Consider the following 22,797-nt stretch of genomic DNA (forward strand, 5'->3'; position numbering starts at 1 on the left):
TCCAGGACACAGAAAGCCTTTAAACAGCCCTTCACAGCATCAGACCAGGAGCAACTTTAGAAACCATTCCAATCAATTCTTTCATATTACAGATAAAGGAGGCCAGTAGCTGGGGGAATTACTTATTCAAGAATGAGGAGCTGTACAGAGATGGGTCTGGGAAGAGAATGCAAGATCATTCATGTGTTTACTCATCTAACAAGTATCTATTTAGGACCTCCTACCTGTTAGGATCTTGAATAAAAACAGTTTCAGTTCTTACCTACCTCTAGAGCCTACAGCCTCGGGTCAACCTTACTGAACAAATCATTACATAAACAAGTGTGAAACTCAGCTGTGACAGATGTTGCAAGGGAGAAGTTGTTGGTGCTTTGAGAACATAGTTTGGGGGTTTGATTTGAGCAGGGAACTCAATAAACACTTTGTTTTTCTCTGTTGGTAGGATTTTTTTTTTATCCTTTTTAAAATTGAAGTATAGTTGATTTACAATGTTGTGTTTCTGGTATAAAACAAAGTGATTCAGTTATACATTTATATATATGTATTCTTTTTCATATACTTTTCCATTATGTATTGAATATAGTTCCCTGAGCTATAAATTATGACCTTGTTGTTTATATTTTACATATTGTAGTTTGTATCTGTTAATTCCACGCTCCCAATTTATCCCTCCCACAGCTTTCCCCATTGGCAACCGCAAGTCTGTTTCCTATGTCTGAGTCTGTTTCTATTTTGTAGATAAGTTCATTTGTGTCATATTCTAGTTTCCACATATATCATATGGTATTTGTCTTTTTCTTTGTGACTTCTCAAGTGAACACTTTCTTGATGGAATGGTGCTAAAGCCGAGAATGAAAGAGTGATAGGCAGCTGATGTAGGAGCAAGGGCATTTTAGGCAGTGGGGTAGAGTGTGGTGTGAGATGAGGTTAGAAACGGAGGTGGAGGTTGGAGCCTGCAGCACCCTATAAGCCATGATAAGAAACTTTATCTTTATCCTAGAAATATTGCAAAGTTTATCTGATTCCTATTTCTATTCCTTACCTTTAATCGCACTGTCAAATAATGTTAAAGGATAAGTAATAGAGGAGGCAGATTCAATTTCTATTTATATCCAGAAACCATCCAAAGGGCAAAAAATAAACTTGAAAGAACATTCCTTCCTTGCTTCATTCTATTTCCCTGCCTGCCTAGGCAGTCAAATGCCCTCTCTTTATTTCCAATCCTGATTTGTGTGAACACTGTACACACACACACACACACACACCTGCTTCATATGCACTTTTTCATTTTAGCAAACAATGTCTTGACATTCCTGATACAGAGATAACAGAGCTTATTTTGATTAATCTCATTTAATTACAATTAGTTTATCCTCTTGGATCATTTGATCTGCAATCACTTGCTGTCAGGAAGCTGAAAATAATGCCCATCCTTCTTTCTCCAAATAATGGCAGTGCAACCGAGAGGTCTTTCCTGGTGTTGTGAAGTCCCACTCTCTAGTTCCCTGGAGCACCATTATTAGCTACTTTGAAGTTTTGTGGTGTAACCTGTTTGCCTGGTTAAACATTGCTCTTCTGTAAGAACCATGTGTGTCCAACACCTGGGGCTTTGTTGACCCTGGAGAGATGGCCCCTCCCAGAGCTCATCTTCCATATGCAAGTCAGCCAATGCAAAGTTCACTTCTCCTGTTGCCTCCTTTATCAAGCTCTGACACTGAGCCACTTCTCTGCAGCAGTCACTGCAGGGTTAGGTACCAGACAAGAAGAGAAAGCCCTTCACCTAGAGCCTGCTGAAATTTTAACTAGCCAACCCTAAGCCTGCTTAGCCTGTCTCACATGTTCCTTCCCTGGAAACCACAGCAGGGCCTCTTGTCCACATTTTTCTCCTATTCCTTCTGCCTCTGGACTAGTCCTGCTACTTCCCCACATGGCCCTGAGGTGGTGCGCTAGTCTCCTCCTCTTGGGAACTGTGAATAACAAACTCTATTTTCTGTGACAACCATCTCCTAATCTATTGGCCTCACCATTCCTAAATAATAACAAAACCTACATTTTAAAGGGCTTGCCAGGTGGCTCAGTGGTAAAGAATCTGCCTGACAATGCAGGAGATGTGGGTTCAGTCCCTGGGTTGGGAAGATGCTCTGGAGAAGGAAATGGCAATCCACTCTAGTATTCTTGCCTGGGAGATCCTATGGACAGAGGAACCTAGTGGGCTATGATCCATGGGGTTGCAAGAGTTGGACATGATTTAGTGACTGAAAGCAATATTTTAAAACCTCTTCCTCAGACTGGTTTCTTTCATTCCCTTCTGAGAAATCCCATGTGACATCCCTCTGGTCTTCTTGGGACTTATGTTGGTGGAATGGCAAGGATTCTGGAGCCTGGCACACCTGAGTTAATTGCCCTGATGCATCCTTTACCAGCTGCAAGACTGTGGGCTTTTGCTTCACCATCTTTTTGTTTTTTTAATTATTTATTTGTGTGGCTGCATTGGCTCTTAGTTGCCACACGTGGGGTCTTCATTGTGGTATAAGGGCTTCTGTCTCATTGTGGCATGTGGGCTCCAGAGCACCTGGGTTCAGTAGTTGCGATGCACTGGCTTACCTGCCCCACAGGATGTGGGATCTTAGTTCCCTGACCAGGGATCAAACCCATGTCCCCTGCACTGGAAGGTGAATTCTCAACCAGGGAACCACCAGGGAAGTCCCCATGCTTCCCGTCCATGACCCTTACTTCCCATGCACAGAAAAGAGGATCACAGCATCTGTGTCCCGGGGCTGGTTGAGGATGAAATGAGATGATGAAGGTCCTGCATCCAGCACAGGACCAGGACATGGCAGCTGCTTAATGCCCATGCATTCTCTCCTGTCTGTAATGTAGAGCCACGTCTGCTGTCTGTTTTTTGCCTGCCCACTTTTGTTGTTGTTGTTGTTGTTCAGTCAACCAGGAATTCTGAAGAAAATCTGTGGATGACTTATTATAAGCTCTTCAACCTTTGCTTCCTGTATTTGTTAACCTCCAGCCCACCAGAGCCTTTTATTTTCCCTTTCATAAGCCCCCTGCCAACCCTGACAAGTTCTGAGAGTGGGTTTTTGATGAATTGCTTGGACCTAACGTTCTCTCCAGCTGCTCCTCTCTTGATGATGGCTCATCAAAGAGTTATCTTAAGAGCACAGGGCTTGGAGTCAGGCCTGAGTTCCGGTGCCGACCCTGTTTCTTATGTATGACGTGGGCACTCTGGTTAACCACTCTAAGCTTTAACTTCCTCATTTGGAAAATCAGGTTAAAAATACACACACTGCCTTTATCTCGGGGCTGATCTGTGAGGCAGATGGGACAATGTATACAAGAAGTGTAAAGTGATGGAACACTAGGAGGGACTGTAATTAAAAATACAAGAGGCAGTTGGGGTTGGGTCTCTGTTTTTCCTCTTCTGTGTATCTTGTCCTGCCCTCTCTACTTCCTGGTATCCCTGTATCCTGCTCCCTCCCATCCCAGGTCTCTCACTGCTCTACCCTTCTCTTCTCTCTCTCACCTCCACACTCTTGATGGTTCTCAGAGTCCAAACTTAAAGACCTTTCTTTCCTGCAAGGATTTGCAGAGGAAACATCCATGAAAGGGACAGGAAACCACAGGGAAGATAAAAGGAAAAGAAAGGATCAACTCTATGTGTACCTACTATGACCCAGGTACTATTTCACATAAAATTCTTAGTCCTGGAAGGTAGGAATCCTTAGCATTGTCACTTTGCAAATGAGGACATGGAGGCTCAGAGAGGTGCAATAACTAGCTGGGAAGCAGTGAATCCTTGATTCAAAATGAGATCTGTTAAAGTATTTATTTTGGGCAGTACTGTGTTTTCATTGCTTCATGGACTTTTGTCCAGTTGTGGCAAGTGGGGGCTACCCTCTAGTTGCAGTGTGCTGGCTTCTCATTGCAGTGGCTTCTCTTGTTACAGAGCATGGGCTCTAGGGCCTTTAGGCTTCAGTAGTTGTGGCTCTTGGGCTCAGTAGTTGTGACTCCTGGGCTCTAGAGCACAGGCTGAGTAGTTGTGGCACATGAGCTTAGTTGCTTTGAGGCATGTAGGATCTTCCCAGAGCAGGAATCGAACCCATCTCTTCCTGCAATGGCAGGTAAATTCTTTAGCACTGAGCCACCAGGGAAACCTCAGTTGCTGAACCCTATTAACATTATTTTAAAGTTCTAATGGTAGATTTTCTATGTCATGTCAGGTAGGTAGGACAGGCAGGTCTCTGTAGACCAGTGGAGGTGCCTTAGTCCTGTCTGTCTTGCCCATTCCCAGGCCCTCAGACTGCTGCTTTCTCCTGCTGCCAGGAGGAAGACCACAAAGCAGTGTCCATCTCCTCTCTGTCTACTGGAGCTGCTCTTTTCCTGAGCCCATGGCCCCTCATATTCAGTGATTGGTGGAAATCATAAAGTTCCATAAATAGTATGCAGACAGAGCTCTTCTGTGAGTTTATTCCCATTACTTACCACATATGCAGGACCAACTATTAATACGTAATCTGTGGTGTTCGTTGTTAAGTGGCTCAATTGTGTCTGACTCTTTGCAACCCCATGGACTGCAGTACACCAGGCTTCTGTGTCCTTCACTATCTGCTGGAATTTGCTCAATCTCATGTCCATTGAGTCGATGGTGCCATCAAACCATCTCATCCTCCGTCACCCTCCTTTCCTGCCCTCAACCTTTTCCAAAATCAGAGTCTTTTACAAGGAGTTGGCTCTTCATATCAGGTGGTCAAAGTATTGGAGCTGTGGCTTCAGCACCAGTCCTTCCAATGAATATTCAGGGTTTATTTCTTTTAGGATTGACTGGTTTGTACTCCTTGCTGTCCAAGGGAATCTCAAGAGTCTTCTCCAGCACCACAGTTTGAAAGCATCAGTTCTTCAGCACGCAGCCTTTTTTATGGTCCAACTCTCACCTCCATACATGACTACTGGAAAAACCATAGCTTTGACTATACAGACTTTTGTTGGCAAATTGATTACTCTGCCTTTTAATATGCTGTTGAGATTTGTCGTAGCTTTAGTGCCAAGAAGTAAGCACCTTTTAATTTCATGGCTGCAGTCACCATCTGCAGTGATTTTGGAGCCCAAGAAAATAGTCTCTCACTGTTTCCAATGATTCCTCATCTATTTGCCATGCAGTGATGGGACTGGATGCCATGATCTTAATTTTTTGAATGCTGAGTTTTAAGTCAGCTTTTTCACTCTCCTCTTTCACCTTCATCAAGAGGCTCTTTAGTTTCTCTTCGCTTTCTGCCATAAGGGTAGTGTCATCTGCATATCTGAGGTTGTTGATATTTCTCCCAGGAATCTTGATTCCAGTTTGTGCTTCATCCAGCCTGGCATTTCTCATGATGTACTCTGCATATAAGTTAAATAAGTAGGGTGACATATGTACAGCCTTGACGTACTCATTTCCCAATTTGGAACCAGTCTGTTGTTCCATGTCTGGTTCTAATTGTTGCTTCTTGACCTGCATACAGGTTTCTCAGGAGGCAGGTCAGGTGGTCTAGTATTCCCATCTCTTTAAGAATTTTCCATGGTTTGTTGTGATCCACAGAGTCAAAGCCTTCAGCATAGTCAATGAAGCAGAAGCAGGTGTTTTTCTGGAATTCCCTTGCTTTTTCTATGATCCAGTGAATGTTGGCAATTTGATCTCTGGTTCCTCTGCCTTTTCTAAATCCAGCTTATACATCTAGGACGTTTTCAGTTCACATACTATTGAAGCCTGACTTGAAGGGTTTTGAGCATTACCTTGCTAGCATGTGAAATGAGTGCAACTGTGTGGTAGTTTGAACATTCTTTGGCATTGCCCTTCTTTGGTATTAGAATAAAAACTGACTTTTTCCAGTCCTGTGGCCACTGCTGAGTTTTCCGTATTTTCCAAATTTCCAAATACTGACTGCAGCACGTTAACAGCATCATCTTTTAGGATTTGAAATAGATCAGTTGGAACTCCACCACCTCCACTATCTTTGTTTGTGGTAATTCTTCCTAAGGCCCATTTGACTTTGTACTCCAGGATGTCTGGCTCTAGGTGAGTGATCACACCATTGTGGTTATCTGGATCATAAAGACCCTTTTTATACAGTTCTTCTGTGTATTCTTGCCACCTCTTCTTGGTATCTCCTTCTTTTGTTGGGTCTTTATGGTTTCTGTCCTTTATTGTTCCCATCGTTTCATGAAATGTTCCCTTGATATCTCTAATTTTCTTTAAGAAATCTCTAGTCTTTCCCATTTTATTGTTTTCCTCTATTCCTTTGCATTGTTCACTTAGGAAGGTTTTCTTATCTCTCCTTGCTTTTCTTTGGAACTCTGCATTCAGATGATAATATTTTTCCTTTTCTCCTTTGCCTTTTGCTTCTCTTTTTTTCTCAGCTGTTTGAAAAGCCTCCTCAGACAACCATTTTGCCTTTTTGCATTTCTTTTTCTTGGGGATGGCTTTGGTCACCATCTCCTATACAATTTTATGAACCTCTGTTCATAAGGAAGTTCTTCAGTCACTCTATCATATCTAATCCTTTGAATCTATTTGTCACTACCACTGTATAATCATAAGGGATTTAATTTAGGTCATACCTGAAAGGCCTAGTGGCTTTTCCTACATTCTTCAATTTGAGGCTGAATTTTGCAATAAGGAGCTGATAATCTGAGCCACAGTCAGTTCCCAGTCTTGTTTTTGCTGACTATATAGAGCTTCTCCATCTTTGGCTACAAATAATGTAATCAATCTGATTTCGGTATTACCATCTGGTGATGTCCACGTGTACAGTCATCTCTTGTGTTGCTGGAAAAGGGTGCTTGCTATGATCAGTGTGTTCTTTTGGCAAAACTCTGTTAGCCTTTTTCCTACTTCATTTTGTACTCCAAGGCCAAACTTGTCTGTTACTCCAGGTATCTCTTGATCTCCTATGAGATCAAGATCCAGCCCCCATGATGAAAAGGACATCTTTTTTTTGGTGTTAGTTCTGTAAGGTCTTATAGGCCTTCATAGAACCGTTCAACTTTAGCTTCTTCAGCATTACTGGTTGGGGCATAAACTTGGATTACTCTGATTTTGAATGGTTTGCTTGGAAATGAACTGAGATCAATTCTGTCATTTTTGAGAGTGCACCCAAGTACTGCATTTTAGACCTTTTGTTGACTATGACATTTATTATAAGGGATTCTTGCCCACAGTAGTAGATATAATGGTCATCTGAATTAAATTTGCCATTCCCATCCATTTCAGTTCACTGATTCCTAAAATGTTGATGTTCACCCTTGCCATCTCCTGTTTGACCACTTACAATTTATCTTGATTCATGGACATAACATTCCAGGTTCTCATGCAATATTGTTCTTTACAGCATTGGACTTTACTTTCACCATCAGATACATCCACAACTGGGCATCATTTCTGCTTTCATTCAGCCTCTTCTTCCTTTCTGGAGATACTTCTCCACTCTTCTCCAGTAGCATTTGGAATTCTACAGACCTGCGGGCTTCATCTTTCAGTGTCATATCATTTTGACTTTTCATACTGTTCATGGGGTTCTCAAGGCAAGAATGCTGAAATGGTTTGCCATTCCCTTCTCCAGTGGATCATTTTGTTAGAACTCTCCACCATGACCCATATGTTTTGGGTGGCTCTACATGTGGATCAAACCCGGGTCTCCTGCATTGCAGGCAGATTCTTTACTGTCTGAGCCACCAGTGAAGATAATAATCTGTGGGACCTAGTGCAAAATGAAAATACAGGGCTCCTGGCCTAGTAATATTTCTTAAATACTGAACCAATCACTTGAGTTGGGGTTTCTACAGTATCTAGTGATGACTCTGGACATGCAATCAGGGCTTCATAAATATCTGGGAATAGCTGATTGATTCTTAAAACTATGTAGAGATCGTATTATGTGTGGTCTGTGGACCAGCAGCCAGTGTACCACATGGGAGTTTGTTAGAAATGCCGAATTTCAGGCTGCATGTAGTGAATCAGGTTTTAAGATCCTCACAAGTGATTCATTAAAGTTTTGAGAAGCACTGGTGTGGGCAAAAAAAAAAAAAGATATCCTAAAGACTAGGCTTATTGTTACTACTAAGGTTGTTTCAAAAGTGAAGATCCTATAATCTCGTGTTTATCTGAATCCTTGGGAAACTGTGCAGGTAACTGACAAGGTTGTAATCCACAGGGCACATAGCCCTGGGTTCAGTTTTCAGGACTCGCATTTTACCTCTCTGAGTTTCAGTTCCCTTATCTTTAAAATGGGGATAATACCCACACCATACTTTCTATTGCAGATAAAATAAAATCATGTATATTGTATATTGTTCAGCAAATGTTTATTCCATCCTGCTCCTTCCCCCAGTTCTGGACTCACCTTTACCTGCATTGCTGAGAATAGTTTCTGACTACCAAGCAGCATTAGGAAAGAACTTTAGGGAGGGAGACCACATGTCTCCTCATTCTCTTTGTCCTCACATCCCATACTCATGTCACTTCCATCCACTAAAACTGCAGAGGACAGTCCTAGGAGTCAGAAAAATAGTGTTTGAGATGTAGCTCCTGAACTACTTCATTTCACTGATCCTGTTTCCTCATTTATGAAAAGAATAATCTCACCTCTTATGGGATTCCAACAGGCAAGAGAAGCAACAGATCTAGCCCACCAACACATCAGTGCTCCATCAATGGTAGCAGTGGTTGGTTGCAGGTGGCTCTGAGCACCATTAGAATCTTCACAGCAGATTGGTTGTGGGAAGATGTGATTAAATAGGGTTTTCATGAGCCTTTTCTGTTGGATTAGACAAAGGTTTTTATGTTTGTAGGTTTTATGTTCTAAATAACTCAGAGTTGATGAAATGTCCAAGCTCAGAGCTGCCATTTGTTCCATAATGTATATAGGATGCACTTGACTACAGAGTGCATCACTTATGGAGGTGTTTCTGGAATTTTGGAATCTGAGAGTGACTAGCTTTGTGTGGTGCAGTGACCATGGACCAGCAAGAAAACAGAGGCATTTCTGAGACTTCTGAGGATCAGCGCTTTGTTTTGAGGCCAGATTGCTAAGCCAGTCTACACAAAGAGAACTCTTGGCCCTTTTCTTTCATGGGTGTTAGTGTCATGGGGGTAAAAGTGTCTTCTCTCACTTAGTTTCTAATCCATGAAAGGTCTGAATACTAAATATTTATCATAATATTCTTGGGAAGAAAATCAAGTTGCTCAGTTCTACCTAAATGTTAAATAATCTTTGGGGAGAGTGGAAACATTAGTGAGATAGGTAATGTGGGCTCCTATATAATGAAGTCAAGAAAAGGTCTAGAACTGTTGTTTTACCTTTTTCTTGTAGATCTGGGAAGCTTAAAAAATCCAAAAGGCTCACATTTATATCTGCACATAACATGCACTCATCAGAACACACACAATATTTCAATTAGTGGATATATCTTAAAAGTTGCTACAGAACTTTAAGCAGGTAGAACATGATCACTTCCATTGTCAGGTGATAAGGCAACAGAATGGGGTGAATGAAGTGTCCTGTGACAGTGTGCACTGCTATAGGGTGCCACTCATGTGACTGTCTCAGCAATACACATGTGTACACACTGGTGGGGAGCCTTCTGAGTTCCAGCTTCTTCAGCACCGTCTGCCATAAATGTTTGTTACATCTTGTGCTATATAGTATTAATGAACTCAAAAAGTCACATATATATACATATCTATTTTCTGAATTGCCTGTATATATGTACCTACTTCTCATTCAAAACACTAAGCTAGCAAGACAACTGTCTGTGCTCTTCAAAAATGTCCTTGTTGTAAGGTGCAGAAAAGAACCAGGAATTGTTCCTCATTAAAGACTATGGGCAACTAAAATGTAATGTCTTGGACAGGGTCTTGGGATCGGGGTGGAGGTAAGGGATGGACATTAAAAGTGTTACTGATACGAAACATTACTAGAACAACTGGCAGACTTTAAATGTAGGCTGAGTTAGATGATAGTACTGCATCAGTGTTAAATTGCTAAAATTTGATCAGTGCACTGCAGTTACAGAAGGGAATGTCTTTATTTAAAAAATACATGCTAAAATATTGGGATGTAAGGGGCATGACATATGCAATTTACTCTGAAATGTTTCAGAAAAAATATTATAGACAGAGATAGGAAGCATATGTGGCCAAATGTTAACAATGGGTGAAAATAAATAAGGGTATACGAGTCATTTGTATTATTCTTGCCACTCTTCTGCACTGTAAGTTTAAAAATAAACTGTTTCCATGAATGTAACATGGTGAGACATCTTGGCATCGTCTGTTTACTTTTCAGTTAACTAGATAATTCTACGTGACACGAAAATAGATTGTGCCTGGCTTACTATTCTATTCACATGCCCATCATGGAGCAGATACTTGGTTGTGTGGAACACAGAAGAAGTGATAAAGATGCTACCACAGCCTTGACTTCTTTCCTTTGGAACCATAGCAGCATTACTTACCCAGGAATCTGTTGAGGAGTCTCTTCTGAGCAAGCCCTGTCAATCATTTCATGACAGTGTCCAGCCTCATTGACCAGATGGTCTTGGTACCTGAGAACCAAGTGAGAAACACTTCCCTACTGACTGACAGACACTGCTGCATTCCAGAAGATGCTGTCTCTGGAGACTATTGAATGTGTTGTAATAAACCAATAATTAAATCCATCAAATATTCACAATCAGAACCCCTACATCTTTGTGGTGCCCCACTGTCTCCTTTCAGATAAAATCAATCATGCCTTGAAATTAGAGAACACTTACTAAGAACATTCTTGTTAAATGAATGAAAACAAAGACAGGTATCTTTGATACTAGATTCTCTGGATCTGAAACTTCTTAGAATGCATTTGGTAGATAACTGACTATCCTAAACTTTAATGACACTGGACTGAAAAATAAATCCTTGGGATTTAAAAAGCAAGAGGAAAAAAAAGCATACAGTCATGAACTACATGAAGATAGAACTGTATAAGCCCATCAGCCAAGCTGATTTCAGTATTGTATGAGGAGATAGCAGCATAGAGTAGAACATGGGTTTCAGATGTCAGCCAGATTTTGGTTCAAATTCCAGCACCTCCTTAACAACCTCTGTGTGAATTAAGGTAAGTAATGTAATTTCTTTCAGGACCAGTTCCATTAGCTAAATAATAGAGATAATAATACCTTGCTTATATTATAATGTTGCTGTGAAGAGCCATCAGTGCCAACTCCCATAGAAGTCTTGGCTCTGTAAATGGCAGCTCTTATTATCTTCAGCAAGAGGGTGCAGGGGCCGCATCTGAGAGGGGATTTTAATCACGTTTCTTCCACTAACACAGAGCTCCCTAAAGGCCTGGTGACCACAAATGAAGCCTTAACTCAAAGACAGTAGAGTCTTTGAAAGGAACAGAATTAAAGTAGGGTCTGTCCTTTCATGATGGGGTACAAAGACGCTATTAGTCAATTCAGCAAATATGTCCTCTGTAAATCAGCTCAAGGCATTCGGAGAGATGACTTTGAAGCGGCACGCTGATGAGGTCCAAAGGGGAGCTGAAAACTTAAGTGTTTCTACCTGGGCCACGCCATCTAGGAACTAACCCAGGAGAAGTGTGCAGGGAATCAATTACTGCCCTCCTAGAGTTGATCTCAGCTGTCTATATATGGTTATAGATTTCCCAGACCTTTTTCAAATGAATTTTCAGAAGCCCGTGAGCATTGCAAGTTTTGGAGCATCTAAAGAAGGGTTGCTCTCTAGGCTGTGTGCATTATTGGAGGGATGGTGAAGGATCAGGAATCTCATAATATTCAAATCCTCTGTCAATATTTAAATGTTTATTTATTTATGGCTGTGTCAGTAAGCTGTGGCACATGGATTCTTTGTTGTGGTGTGGGGGCTTCTCTAGTTGTGGCATGTGGACTCTGTAGTTTGTGGCGCTTGGACTTAGTTGCCCCATGGCATGTGGGATCTCAGTTCCCCAACCAGGGATTGAACCCCCATCCCCTTCATTGGAAGGTAAATTCTTAAGCCCTGGACCACCAGGGAAGGCCCTCTGACAATATTTAGTACATTTCTTTTTTTTTATTGGGGAAGAGAGCCATCGTTGCAGGTTACATGGCTTTGGATTTAAACAGGTAGGCTTGGGTTTTAAATTTTGATTCTGCCATATATGGACTATGTGAATTTGGGGAAGTTACTTCATTTCCCAGAGCTCAGTTTCCCCATCAATATACAGTGATATCCACTTTGCTGTTTTGCTGCAAGGCTTCAGTGAGCTCATACATGCCAAAGGTCCTTGCACAGTGGTTACTCAATAAATCTCAGCTCTCTTGGACACTGAGTATTATGGGAACTGAATGAGACAATCCTTTCCTTCCTCCCAGCTGAAAGCCAAGATGGTATTGGCTTATTTAAGCATGAAAACATCAGTGTGCCCCATTTATAAGCTTGTTTTACCCTAGGAAACTGATACGAAGGAATCTACATCTGCAGCAATTGCTTCTGCCCAAGTGGCTGCAGCTCCCCACACAGGAGCTGGGGCTGGCAATGAGCTACTGCTCTCAACATAAGTTCTGGGAATTCACGCTGTTGGCTCTACAGACTTCAGTCTCCACTGGGTTGGCAGTCTCTGTGTTGAACTTGGGCATCAGCCAACATCTGAGCTCTAGCCTTAAGTGAGACTGGCTTCAGAGTGTCAGGCACCTGTTTTGGGGGAAATAGGATTTTCTCTTATTGGTATGGAGTGTCAGATTCTGGCTTTAATAAATTCAGTGTACGTGAAGCAATACCATCCCCCAATTTATACCTGTTGTATCTAAGTAATTAGCACCTTCTTTCATTCTCAGAGGTGACCCACTTCGGATAACAAATTATGTAGACACAACCATACTCATAGAAATGCAAGTGAAAGCAAGGTGGCTGGGCATGATTCAAGGGCCATGAAAAATTTAAAAAATAAGTTTTAGGGAATTAAAATTTGATTTTCAACACTGAGGAATTAGAGCTACCAGCATATGAAAGTTTGAGAAAGAGACTGTGTGTGTGTATGTACAAGGAAAGGAAAAGGTGGTCTGCCAGTAGATGTTTAACAACCAGCTCTCAGGGTGGTGGTGCCCTGATTTGTGGTGTTTTCTGATTTCCATGGTGTAATTACTATGATCATGGATGATTTCATGCTACAAATGTGATGTTACTGAACATAGGAGTAAGAAAGAGATGTGCACAATAAGTTCTCGTGAGCTGGTATGAGCTGGCTCCCATGCACCAATGGAAAAAGGGGATTTAACATGAACTTTGAATACTTCTGTGTTGTTTCACTTTTTACAGTATTCATGTATAACGTTCATAATAACAAATCCTGCATATACGTAATATATGTACATGATATATATATACACACACACAAACACACACTCATGAGACATAAATACACACACGAACTTACGTATTGGGTTGGCTAAAAAAATTTGTTCGGGTTTTTCTAGAAGATCGTACCAAAAACCTGAACAATTTTTTTGGTCAACCCAACATATCTGTGTGATAGTTAGTCCTAACAGTCTTCCTAAAGTTTTGTAGTAAACTTGAGCGAATGCACTTGAGTGTGTAACACACTGAGGGGCTCTCATAAATCTGGCTGCCGCAGGGTTTCATAATTTCATAATTGTCATAAACTGCCATGATTTACCTTGCTGGCCCACATCTGGTACCTAAAACACCTGGCTTCCATGTTGTGATGGAAGGTAAATGGACAGTGGGAAACTGCTTTGAGGTCACGGGTGTGAAATGAGATCTAATCTCAGGTAGGGAGAAAAAGAAGTTCAAGTTCAAATGATGAGCACACACAACGGGAGGTCAGAAGTGTAAAGTTGCCGTTTATCGACTTTGCTCTCTACACTGAAGTGTTTCCGGCAGGTCCTTAGGAGAGTGGGAGGGGAGTGAGGAAGAAACAGTCTGTACTTTCATTTATTGATGCAGCACCTGCTGGTCACACTGCAACTCGATACAAACAGCCCGGCAGAGTGGGGCCCTGACTCTTGTTCTCATCAATGTAAACACAACATTAATATTGAAGATTCAAGAAAATGGGTAAAAAGTCCAGTGTCCCCTCAGTCTGTGTGATGGTGAAGGTGCTGGCCTACCCTTGGATGGGTCCCCAAGGGAGCCTGAGGTCATGACCTTGGCCCGGCCGCAGCAGAGCAGACATGAACACAGAGGAGCCCCACATATTCTTCCCAAAGTTCTCCCAACGGGCTCATGAATCTTCAGGACTGAATAATGAAAGTTCTTCTAAAGGCCTGAGAGGTTCGTATCTTTCACGTGCACAGAAACCATCCATTTAAAGCCCTGTCCCCATGACTCAGTCACTGCCCAAGGAAAATGTGACCAGCTGCACAATAGCTGGTCTTTGCACTTCCACAGTCCTCTGTAGCCCCTGGATTCTGAACAGTTGGAAATTTAAGGTCATGGGGCCTTGAGAACCATCCTGAAGAAGGCTACCCATGTTTAAATACTGGTTGAAGACTCTTGTCTTCTTGGTTGAGCCACTGCTAATCGAGGGATGTTAGCTGAGGCAGCTGGTTTTCCTTCAGAGCCTTAAAGGATCAGGTTTTCTATTTGGGATTCCCAGATTCAAAACAAACAAACACCCCCCCCCCAAAACAAAGCAAGAGTGACCTTGAGGATAAGGAGCCAACCAATCCTACCTCCAGGTCCTGTCAAGTACAATGTCCCCATTGGGTTTCCCCAAATAGCTGGTTCGATCATTGGCGTGCCCTCCTTTTGGATACACGGTTAAACGGTAGGGTGAAGAAGAAAGTTTTCTCTGATAAAGAGACATTTTTGCTTTTATTTCCTGGGATGGATAACCCCCAGCACCCTGCCTTCCCTTTAAAAGAAAAAGGAAAAAAAGCAATGAAAACATCCCAAAGACCTGGTTGTGTGGCTTTGTGGAAAAATAACATCTTTGCTCCCTCTCACCCTCTGTGTCCCATTCTTGGAGAGACTGTGTAGATGGGTGATTTCCCCTGCTCTGGGAATGACAGATCATGGGCCAGAGCGGGGTTGGCCGGATCCTTGTCCCAGATCTCCATAATGAGGGCAGCTTAGCTGGGCCAAAGAGACAGATAAAAACAAACCAAAACAACGATGCTCAATTTGAGTTTGAAGGCTGGGCCCCAAATAGCAAGTGGCTCTCCCCCTGCAGAACGTCTGTTGCTCATGGTGGGCTTCCTGGTGCTAGCTGTTGTTCTCGGCCGTGAGATATTTGAGGGCAGCAAAGCCGTAGCGGCGGGACATGTCCTGTTGAAACTCTTCCTTCAGGGTTTTGAGACAGATGCGGTATTGCTTGTTGGATCGGAACTTGGTGATGTCGAAGCTGGGGGCATGAGGCATGTGGATCATGTACGCATTGGGCAGCACGATGAATTCATACTCCTGGAAGCAGACAAGAGCAGGCTGAGACCTGCCGAGTCCCCCAGTGATGTATAATGAACGCCCAAGCAGACAGCTACTTGACTAAACAAAGGAAGTCGTGAATGACACCAGTACCAGGGCAGCACCATGGACAGGATCACCACGTGGATGAAGGCAGTTAGTTCAAGGTTGTCTCCATGACCCTGGGTACATTACCTGGCTTCTCTGAGCCTTAGTTTTCTCATCTATAAAGTGAAAGTAATACTTCTACCTTGAGACTACTACCACAGTCACACCTATAGTGTACAGTCTATAACTGAACTACGAAGGCAGAATTGAGGAGCTCAAAAAGAAACTTACCGGCCCCACAAATCCCCCTAAATTTACTATCTGGTCCTTTGGAGAAAAAGCTTTGCAGACCTCTGGTTTAATCTATTAGAATTCTGTAGGAGATTTCTTTTGAGGCAGGTGCTCAACAAGTATTAGCTGAATGAATGAAAGGGTTTCATGATTAAACATAGCCTGAAAATCACTCTTTTAGTTACAGGGTAGAATAGCTGCACCTTATCTGCATGTTTTGTGTCATTTATGTGGAATTCCTAGAAGGCTTTGTGTCAGTTATATGACTCACAGGCTGAGTGATGAATGGTCATCATTTACTCATCATCATCACTCGGTTGAATGAGGATGAGGGGGTGAAATGGTTTGTTCCAGGATACTCAGATGTGCTGGGGACCTGGCTGGGAACCCAACTCTCACCCAAGGGAGGAGAAAGAAAAATGGATTAGGAATCAACAGAGCTAAGAACAAATACTGTCACATTCTTACTCTAGGACCCTGAACACATCTTGATCCTTCTTGAGTCCCTGCCTTCTTATCTCCAAGGCCCTTTCAGCTCTGAGGTCCAGGGCTCCCCTCCCCGCCCCCCTCCCCCCACCCCATCCCCACAGTACTGGGGCCATAACATTCTACTCTTCTCACCTGGGCATCTAATTCCATGATGTGAGCCACCTTGTTCCAGCCAAAGCCCACAAACCTCCGGTCGTACTCAGGGCAATCCCGTCTCACAACAACATACGGCTCGAAATCGGCCTCCCACTCAACCCGGTAAGGCGTGGTGGCAGTCCGCCACTTGGCGAAGTTTGTGGGTGCATGGCCTTTTGTCCAGACGTGATACCTGGGACACATGGAGAAAAGCCATTGGTGGAGGAGAAGGAAGCAGAGGTTTCCAAATGCTGGTCTGGAGGATGAAGAGGTATATGCTGATGTAGTCCTTGTTGTGGGTTGAATTTTTGTCCCCATTCCTCCCCTTCCCCCCTGCCCCAGCCCCAGCCAAAGCTATGTTCAAGTCCTGACCCTAGTATCCGTGAATGCAACCTATTTGGAGAGAAGATGTTGGCAGATGTAATCAAGAGGAGGTCACAGTGGATTGTTGTGGTCTCTAATCCAAAGTCCTTATAAGAGGAGGAAATTTTGGACACAGAGACATGCAGGAGGAACTCCATGTGAAGACGCAGGCAGAGACGAAGTGAGACACCTCCAAGCCAAGGGATGCCAAGGACTGCTGGCAACCACCAGAAGCTAGAAAGAGGCAAGCAAAGAAATCTGCCCTCGAGCCTTTGGAGGAAGCAAGGAACTACCAACAACACCTTGATTTTGGACTTCTGGTTTGCAGAATGGTGAGGATAAGATTCTGTCATTTTAAGCCACCCAGTTTGTGGTACTCTGCTATAGCAAGGAAAGTGAGAGTCGCTCCGTCGGTCCGACTCTCTGCGACCCCATAGACTATACAGTCCATGGAATTCTCCAGGCCAGAATACTGGAGTGGGTGGCCGTTCCCTTTTCCAGGGGATCTTCTCAACCCAGGGATCGAACCCAGGTCTCCCACATTGCAGGCGGATTCTTTACCAACTGAGCCACCAGGGAAGCCCAAGAATACTGCAGTGGGTAGCCTATCCCTTCTCCAGGGGATCTTCCTGACCCAGGAATCGAATCAGGGTCTCCTGCATTGCAGGCGGATTCTTTACCAGTTGAGCTACCAGGGAAGCCCTGTAGCAACAGAGACAGCCTCTTACGTATTTTTTTAGTGTTAGAGTGGCTGAGCAGGTTGACCAAGATCAAGTAATTAATGTTGAAATATATTTTTCCTGAATTCCTCGTTTTTTTTGTTTGTTTTTTTCTACCCTTGTGCTCACGTGCTCAGTCGTGTCTGACTCCTTGAGATCCCATGGACTGTAGTCCGCTAGGCTCCCCTGTCCTTGGGATTTTCCAGGCAGGAATGGTGGAGTGGGTTGCCATTTCCTTCTCCAGCAAATCTTTCCGATGCAGAGATCAAACCTGTATCTCCTGAGTCTCCTGCATTGCACACAGATTCTTTACTGCTGTGCCACCGGGGAAGCCCCTTGGGTTGGCCAAAAAGTGTGTTCAGGGCTTTTCATAACATCTTAAGGAAAACCCTGAATGAACTTTTTGGCCAATCCAGTACATCTTTCAATAATGAAGAGGCTACTGCTATGAAAGGGTACATGACTTTCTGGATTGCTGTCATTTATATGGAATTGCAGGTTAGTCTGTAACAGGAAGTGGAAGGCAGAAATTTAGGATGACTTTTGGTGACCCTGCCCTAGTATAATGTTCCTTCTCTTGAGGCAGGACCTATGAGTATGGCATCACTCCTGCAATTATGTTACACTATATGGCAAAAAGGATTTTTGTAGATGCAATTATGGTTACTAATCAGTTGACTTGAGACTACTGGGGTGGGCCTGACCTAATCATATGAACCTTTAGATCTGAGTGTGGAAGAAAGCAAAAAGCCATGTGTGAGCTGCCTATGGGGGTCATGTGGCAAAAAGCCTGTGGGTAAATGGTGACCTCAGTCCTCCAATCACAAAGAAAGGAATCCTGTCAGCAACCAGTGTGCCTGGAGGAGAACCACACACTCTAGGGACAACTGCAGCCTCGCCCACACTGATTTTAGCCAAATGAGAACCATAAGCAGAGAATCCAGTCATTCCATGCTTGGACCTCTGATCCTCAGAAAATGACTGAGATAATAAATTTGTATTGTTTTGAGCTTCTAAACTTGTGGTAATTTGTTACATAGCAATAGAAATGAATATAACCATGGGTGGCACTAGTGGTAAAGAACCCACCTGCCAATGCAGGAGACATAAGAGATGCAGGTTCAATCCCTAGGTCGGGAAGATCCCCTGGAAGAGGAAATGGCACCACATTCCAGTATTCTTGCCTAGAGAATCTCATGGACAGAGGAGCCTGGAAGCCTATGGTACGTAAGGTCACAAAGAGTTGGACATGACTTAGCAACTGAACAACAACAATAATAAGCTCTAGTAAGCACTTAACTCTAAACTGGTTATACTGTACTACCCATAATTGTAAGTTCTCATAATATACCCAATATCAAGTTACAAATAGTAATAGGTAGATTAGGGATTTATACCTAGGCAGCCTGGTTCAAGGGATGGGACCTTTAATCAGGTTAAGGTTTAAGTTAACTATGCTGAGTTACCTCTTTTTATATGTCACTGTCATCACACTCACTGGCCTGTATCTAGAACAAGCAGTCAATGGGGGCTATACACTAAGTTGAATGAATGAAAGAGAAATCTAAAAACCTGAGAGGCACCTAAGACAGAAGCCAGTTAGTGGGGCAGGAATATGTCTGGATGCTAAAAGAGATGGGGGCTGAGAGCCAGTGAAGCAGCAGATGGGGCCCAAGAAAAAGAAAATTCTAGAAAGAAAAGCTTCAGAAAATGCCCCAAGAAACCTACTGTCACACCAGTAGACAGTGGTCTCCAGAACTTGCTTTCTGAGACCATCAACATTAGCCTCCAAAAAAACACAAACAAACAAAAAAAACAGTGATGAGAGAGATTTCCTGGGTCTACCTCGTGGGATGCTGCTGCTTAGAAGAAACTCGGGGCACTCTGCATTGAGCAGAGGTTCTCCAGCTGGCATGTATATCAGAATCTCCCTGGAGGACTACTTAACAGTCAGATTGCTGGATTCCACCCCTAGAATTTCTGATCCAGTAGGGCTGGGGTGGGGCTTGAGACTTGGTGCTTCTAACAAGTTCCCAGGGGGTGCTGATGCTGCTGGTCCAGGGATCATGCTCAGAACCGCTGTCCTGGAGGATGGGTAGACCAGAGCATGACTTACTAGTTCAGGTGCTGTTGGGAGTAGATTTCAGCTGCTAGGAGGCTTAAGAGTTCATCATTTGGAGGGAAGGTGACAAAGCAGTTTCTCAGAGGGAAGGTCTGTAATTCAGCACTTGGCATGATGGCCTGCAAGCTCTTGGCCAGAGCAGCAATCACGGACACAGCAGGCCAGCCCCCAGCTCTCCCAGCTCTCAGGCACCCAGACTTGGCCCTGAAATCAGTTCTTAAATAACCTGGGGATTTGGAAGGAAGGATGCTTTGGAGACTTGCCAGGTGATCAGCCTTTGGGAAGATCACCTGGAGTAGGAAATGGCAACCCACTTCTGTACTCTTGCCTGAAAAATCCCATGGACAGAAGAACCTGGAGGACTACAGTCCATGGGGTCTCAGAGTCAGGCACCACTGCGTGACTGAGCACACACACAGCCATTAGGCTATGGAGTCCAAAGTCTCCATTTTTGCCTGAATTTTCAGATGCTGGTAAGTAAATTCAGGACTTGACCAGTGGTCTGATGGTATTTTGCTTAACAGCCTAGGCTCTGTGGTTCTTAGACCTGGGCTGAATCCAGGCTCTGTCATGTACTGGCTGTGTGGCTTGGGCTAGTTATGTAGCCTCTCAGAGCCTCAAGTTTCTTTATCTGTAAAACGGGGACAGCATAGCTGCCTCATGGATTTGTTGTGAGGATTAAATGAGCTGATCCCAGTGCCTAGCTCGTGGCTTGTTGTTCAGTTGCTAAGTTGTGTCCGACTCTTTGTGATCCCATAGACTGCAGCACACCAGGCTTCCCTGTCCTTCACTCCACTCCTCAATTCCTTTATCTGTGTGAGAGGTGAAAAGGGAGCTCCTCTGAATTGTTGCATGAATAACCTATCTCATAAAGTTATCTTCACAAAATAATGTTTGTTTGAGAAAACCTTCTAGAAACTTCTAGTAACTTAACAGTGGTGTAAAAACCTGTTATTATTAGGATCTTTTCAGCAAAATTCAGATTGCATAGAAATGTATGTATTTTGGGGGCTTTCCAGGTAGTGCTGGTGGTAGAGAACCCACCTGCCAATGTAGGAGACATAACAGGCATGGGTTTGATCCCTGGGTTGGGAAGATTCCCCTGGAGGAGGGCATGGCAAACTACTCCAGTATTTTTTTTTTTCACTCCAGTATTTTTTCCTGGAGAATTCCCACGGACAGAGGAGCCTGGCAGGCTACAGTCCATATGGTCGCAGAGTCAGACACGACTGAAGTGACTGAGCACTCACGTGTTTTTTTGTTGTTGTTCAAAGGAAGTGTTTATACTGTTTAAAAGGGAAGCCTCTCTTTAAAATGGGAGCAGAAGGCGGGCATGGCTCTCTCTTACAATCAGGAGACTGAGCAGGATTCCTACTCACCCAGGGGTGCTCCCTTTAATGCTGCAGTCTGTCCCTGGGGACAGAAGCCATCTGCACCTGTGCCATTGTGCAGACTCCCTGGCCCTTTGGACAGGGGGACGGGTAGCTCCTCTGCTGTGTTTCTGCAGGACTGAGGGGTCTAGGAAGTCAGGGAAATGAGGGATTTGTTTGAAACGTCACTTGGGCAACAGGACAGACAGGCTGCTACACTGCTGCATCCAATCTTGGGGTCACCTGGATGCCTTTAACTGTTGAAGCTACTACTGCTGCCCATCCCAGGCCTGAGGACCTTAGAGAACAGACCGCTCACGAGACAAGAAAACGAGAAATGGCTACCATGGCCCTAATGTGACGAAACCCACTGATCAAATGAGTGAATGGATGAGCAAACCAAAAGGAGAAGTCAGAGTCAGCAGACAGGGGCAGGACATCAACTGATTAAAGTGGAAAAGAAAGAAGCTGACCACCCTACCCAGCCTTCCTGTCCTTTACATCTGGGTACACAGGGCGAACTCTCTCTCTCACACTGGTAAGTTGTGTCCGACTCTTTCATGACCCTATGGACTGTAGCCTGCCAGGCTTCTCTGTCCATGGGATTTCCCAGGCAAGAATACTGGTTGTGGGTTACCATTTCCTCCTCCAGGGCATCTTCCCACCCAGGGATCGAACCCAGGTCTCAGGCATTGGCAGGTGATTCTTTACCACAGAGCCACCAGGGAAGCCCTACAGGTCAATCACACAAAAAGCACACTGCACGTGGGAAGAGAAAGAATTACTCCAAGTACACAGTTTGGGGCCAGCGGTGCTGCTTTGGCCTTAAAATGGTCTAATGCCAATGACAACCGTCTGGGCCAGCAGCTCCTCTGGCTTCTGGTTTCCCAGGAGCGAGAAGGACTTTGGGCTCCCCCTCTCCCAGGGGGTGGCAGTGAGGGCCACTCACCTGAACGTGAAGAGGGTCCCCATGTCTAGCATCGAGAGCAGCTCTGCCTTCGACTTGGGGAAGGAGAGCCGGTAGCGCAGTGTCTCAAATGCAGGGACGATCATGGCCTTCTTGGTGTTGGCGAGGTCCAGCTGGATGACAGACTTCCTGGAGAGAGGGCAGGTAGAGAGATGGGGCCCCTGTAATGCCAGGTGGAGGCTGCCCCCATGCGAGGGCGTGGAGGTGGCTGGCACAAGGAGGGGTCGGAGAGAAAGCCAGGGGCAGCATCTCAGTTTAAACATAAGGGAATCCGAGACCTGGGGGAGGCCTGGAAGCTTGTCCAGCAGCACTCAGGAGCCTGGCTGTCTCTGGACCAGAAGGTGGAGTCTTTCTGGAGAGGGAGCAGCGGGGGTGCACGTTCACAGTGTGTGCTCCTGTCAGAGCCAAGTGCAAAAGCCAAGAGACCAGGAGTCACAAGGTGTGGAGACCAGCCTGCTTGCTGGGTCCCCTGGGCTGGCCACACGCCTGATGCATCACTGGCCACAAGGAGAGCTGGACATAACACTGATGAGATGATCGCCAACCTGGGCATCTGTGGTCCCATCTCTGGGACTCTTCACTCCTTGGACTCCTTCATATGCTAAGCCTTTAAACTTGCCTGACACACCCCACAGAGTCAGCACCCAACATGCCAGAGCTCTGGACCCCACCATCCTCTCACTCACTCCTTCCTTCTGAACCTCCAAGACCCAGCTCCTTTCTTCTGGGTTTGTCTGCCTGGGGCCGGCTCTGAGGCCATCATTTGAAAGAGAGAAAGGTCACGGCACAGGAGGCTGGTAATGAACCACAGATAGGACTTAAAAGCCTGGCTCTTCACTTTAGGT

At 44.3% G+C, this 22,797-nt stretch overlaps 1 protein-coding gene and 1 long non-coding RNA gene across 6 annotated transcripts in view; one reads left to right on the top strand and one right to left on the bottom strand.

Annotated features, from left to right (window-relative positions):
• LOC145545947 (uncharacterized) overlaps nt 1-14,670 on the top strand; it is a 59,054-nt gene extending 44,384 nt beyond the window's left edge. Inside the window, exon 2 of the long non-coding RNA XR_014082357.1 lies at nt 10,332-14,670. This is a non-coding gene — a long non-coding RNA (uncharacterized LOC145545947). The remainder of the gene's footprint in view (nt 1-10,331) is intronic.
• LARGE1 (LARGE xylosyl- and glucuronyltransferase 1) overlaps nt 13,868-22,797 on the bottom strand; it is a 607,716-nt gene continuing 598,786 nt past the window's right edge. For 4 of the 5 annotated variants that reach the window (XM_081591375.1, XM_081591376.1, XM_081591378.1 and 1 more), the window contains 3 exons: nt 21,935-22,081; nt 16,409-16,604; nt 13,868-15,448 (listed from right to left, as the gene is read on the bottom strand). In XM_081591375.1, coding sequence (XP_081447501.1) covers nt 15,251-15,448; nt 16,409-16,604; nt 21,935-22,081 — 541 coding nt within the window. In that variant the 3' untranslated portion in view covers nt 13,868-15,250. Of the gene's footprint in view, nt 15,449-16,408; nt 16,605-21,934; nt 22,082-22,230; nt 22,348-22,797 lie in introns of all 5 variants that reach the window. The other variant, XM_081591374.1, reaches the window with a different exon arrangement.

This window comes from Giraffa tippelskirchi, chromosome 4 (assembly GCF_054371585.1).
Source record: "Giraffa tippelskirchi isolate mGirTip1 chromosome 4, T2T-mGirTip1v1.2.pri, whole genome shotgun sequence".
Lineage (NCBI taxonomy): Eukaryota > Metazoa > Chordata > Mammalia > Artiodactyla > Giraffidae > Giraffa > Giraffa tippelskirchi.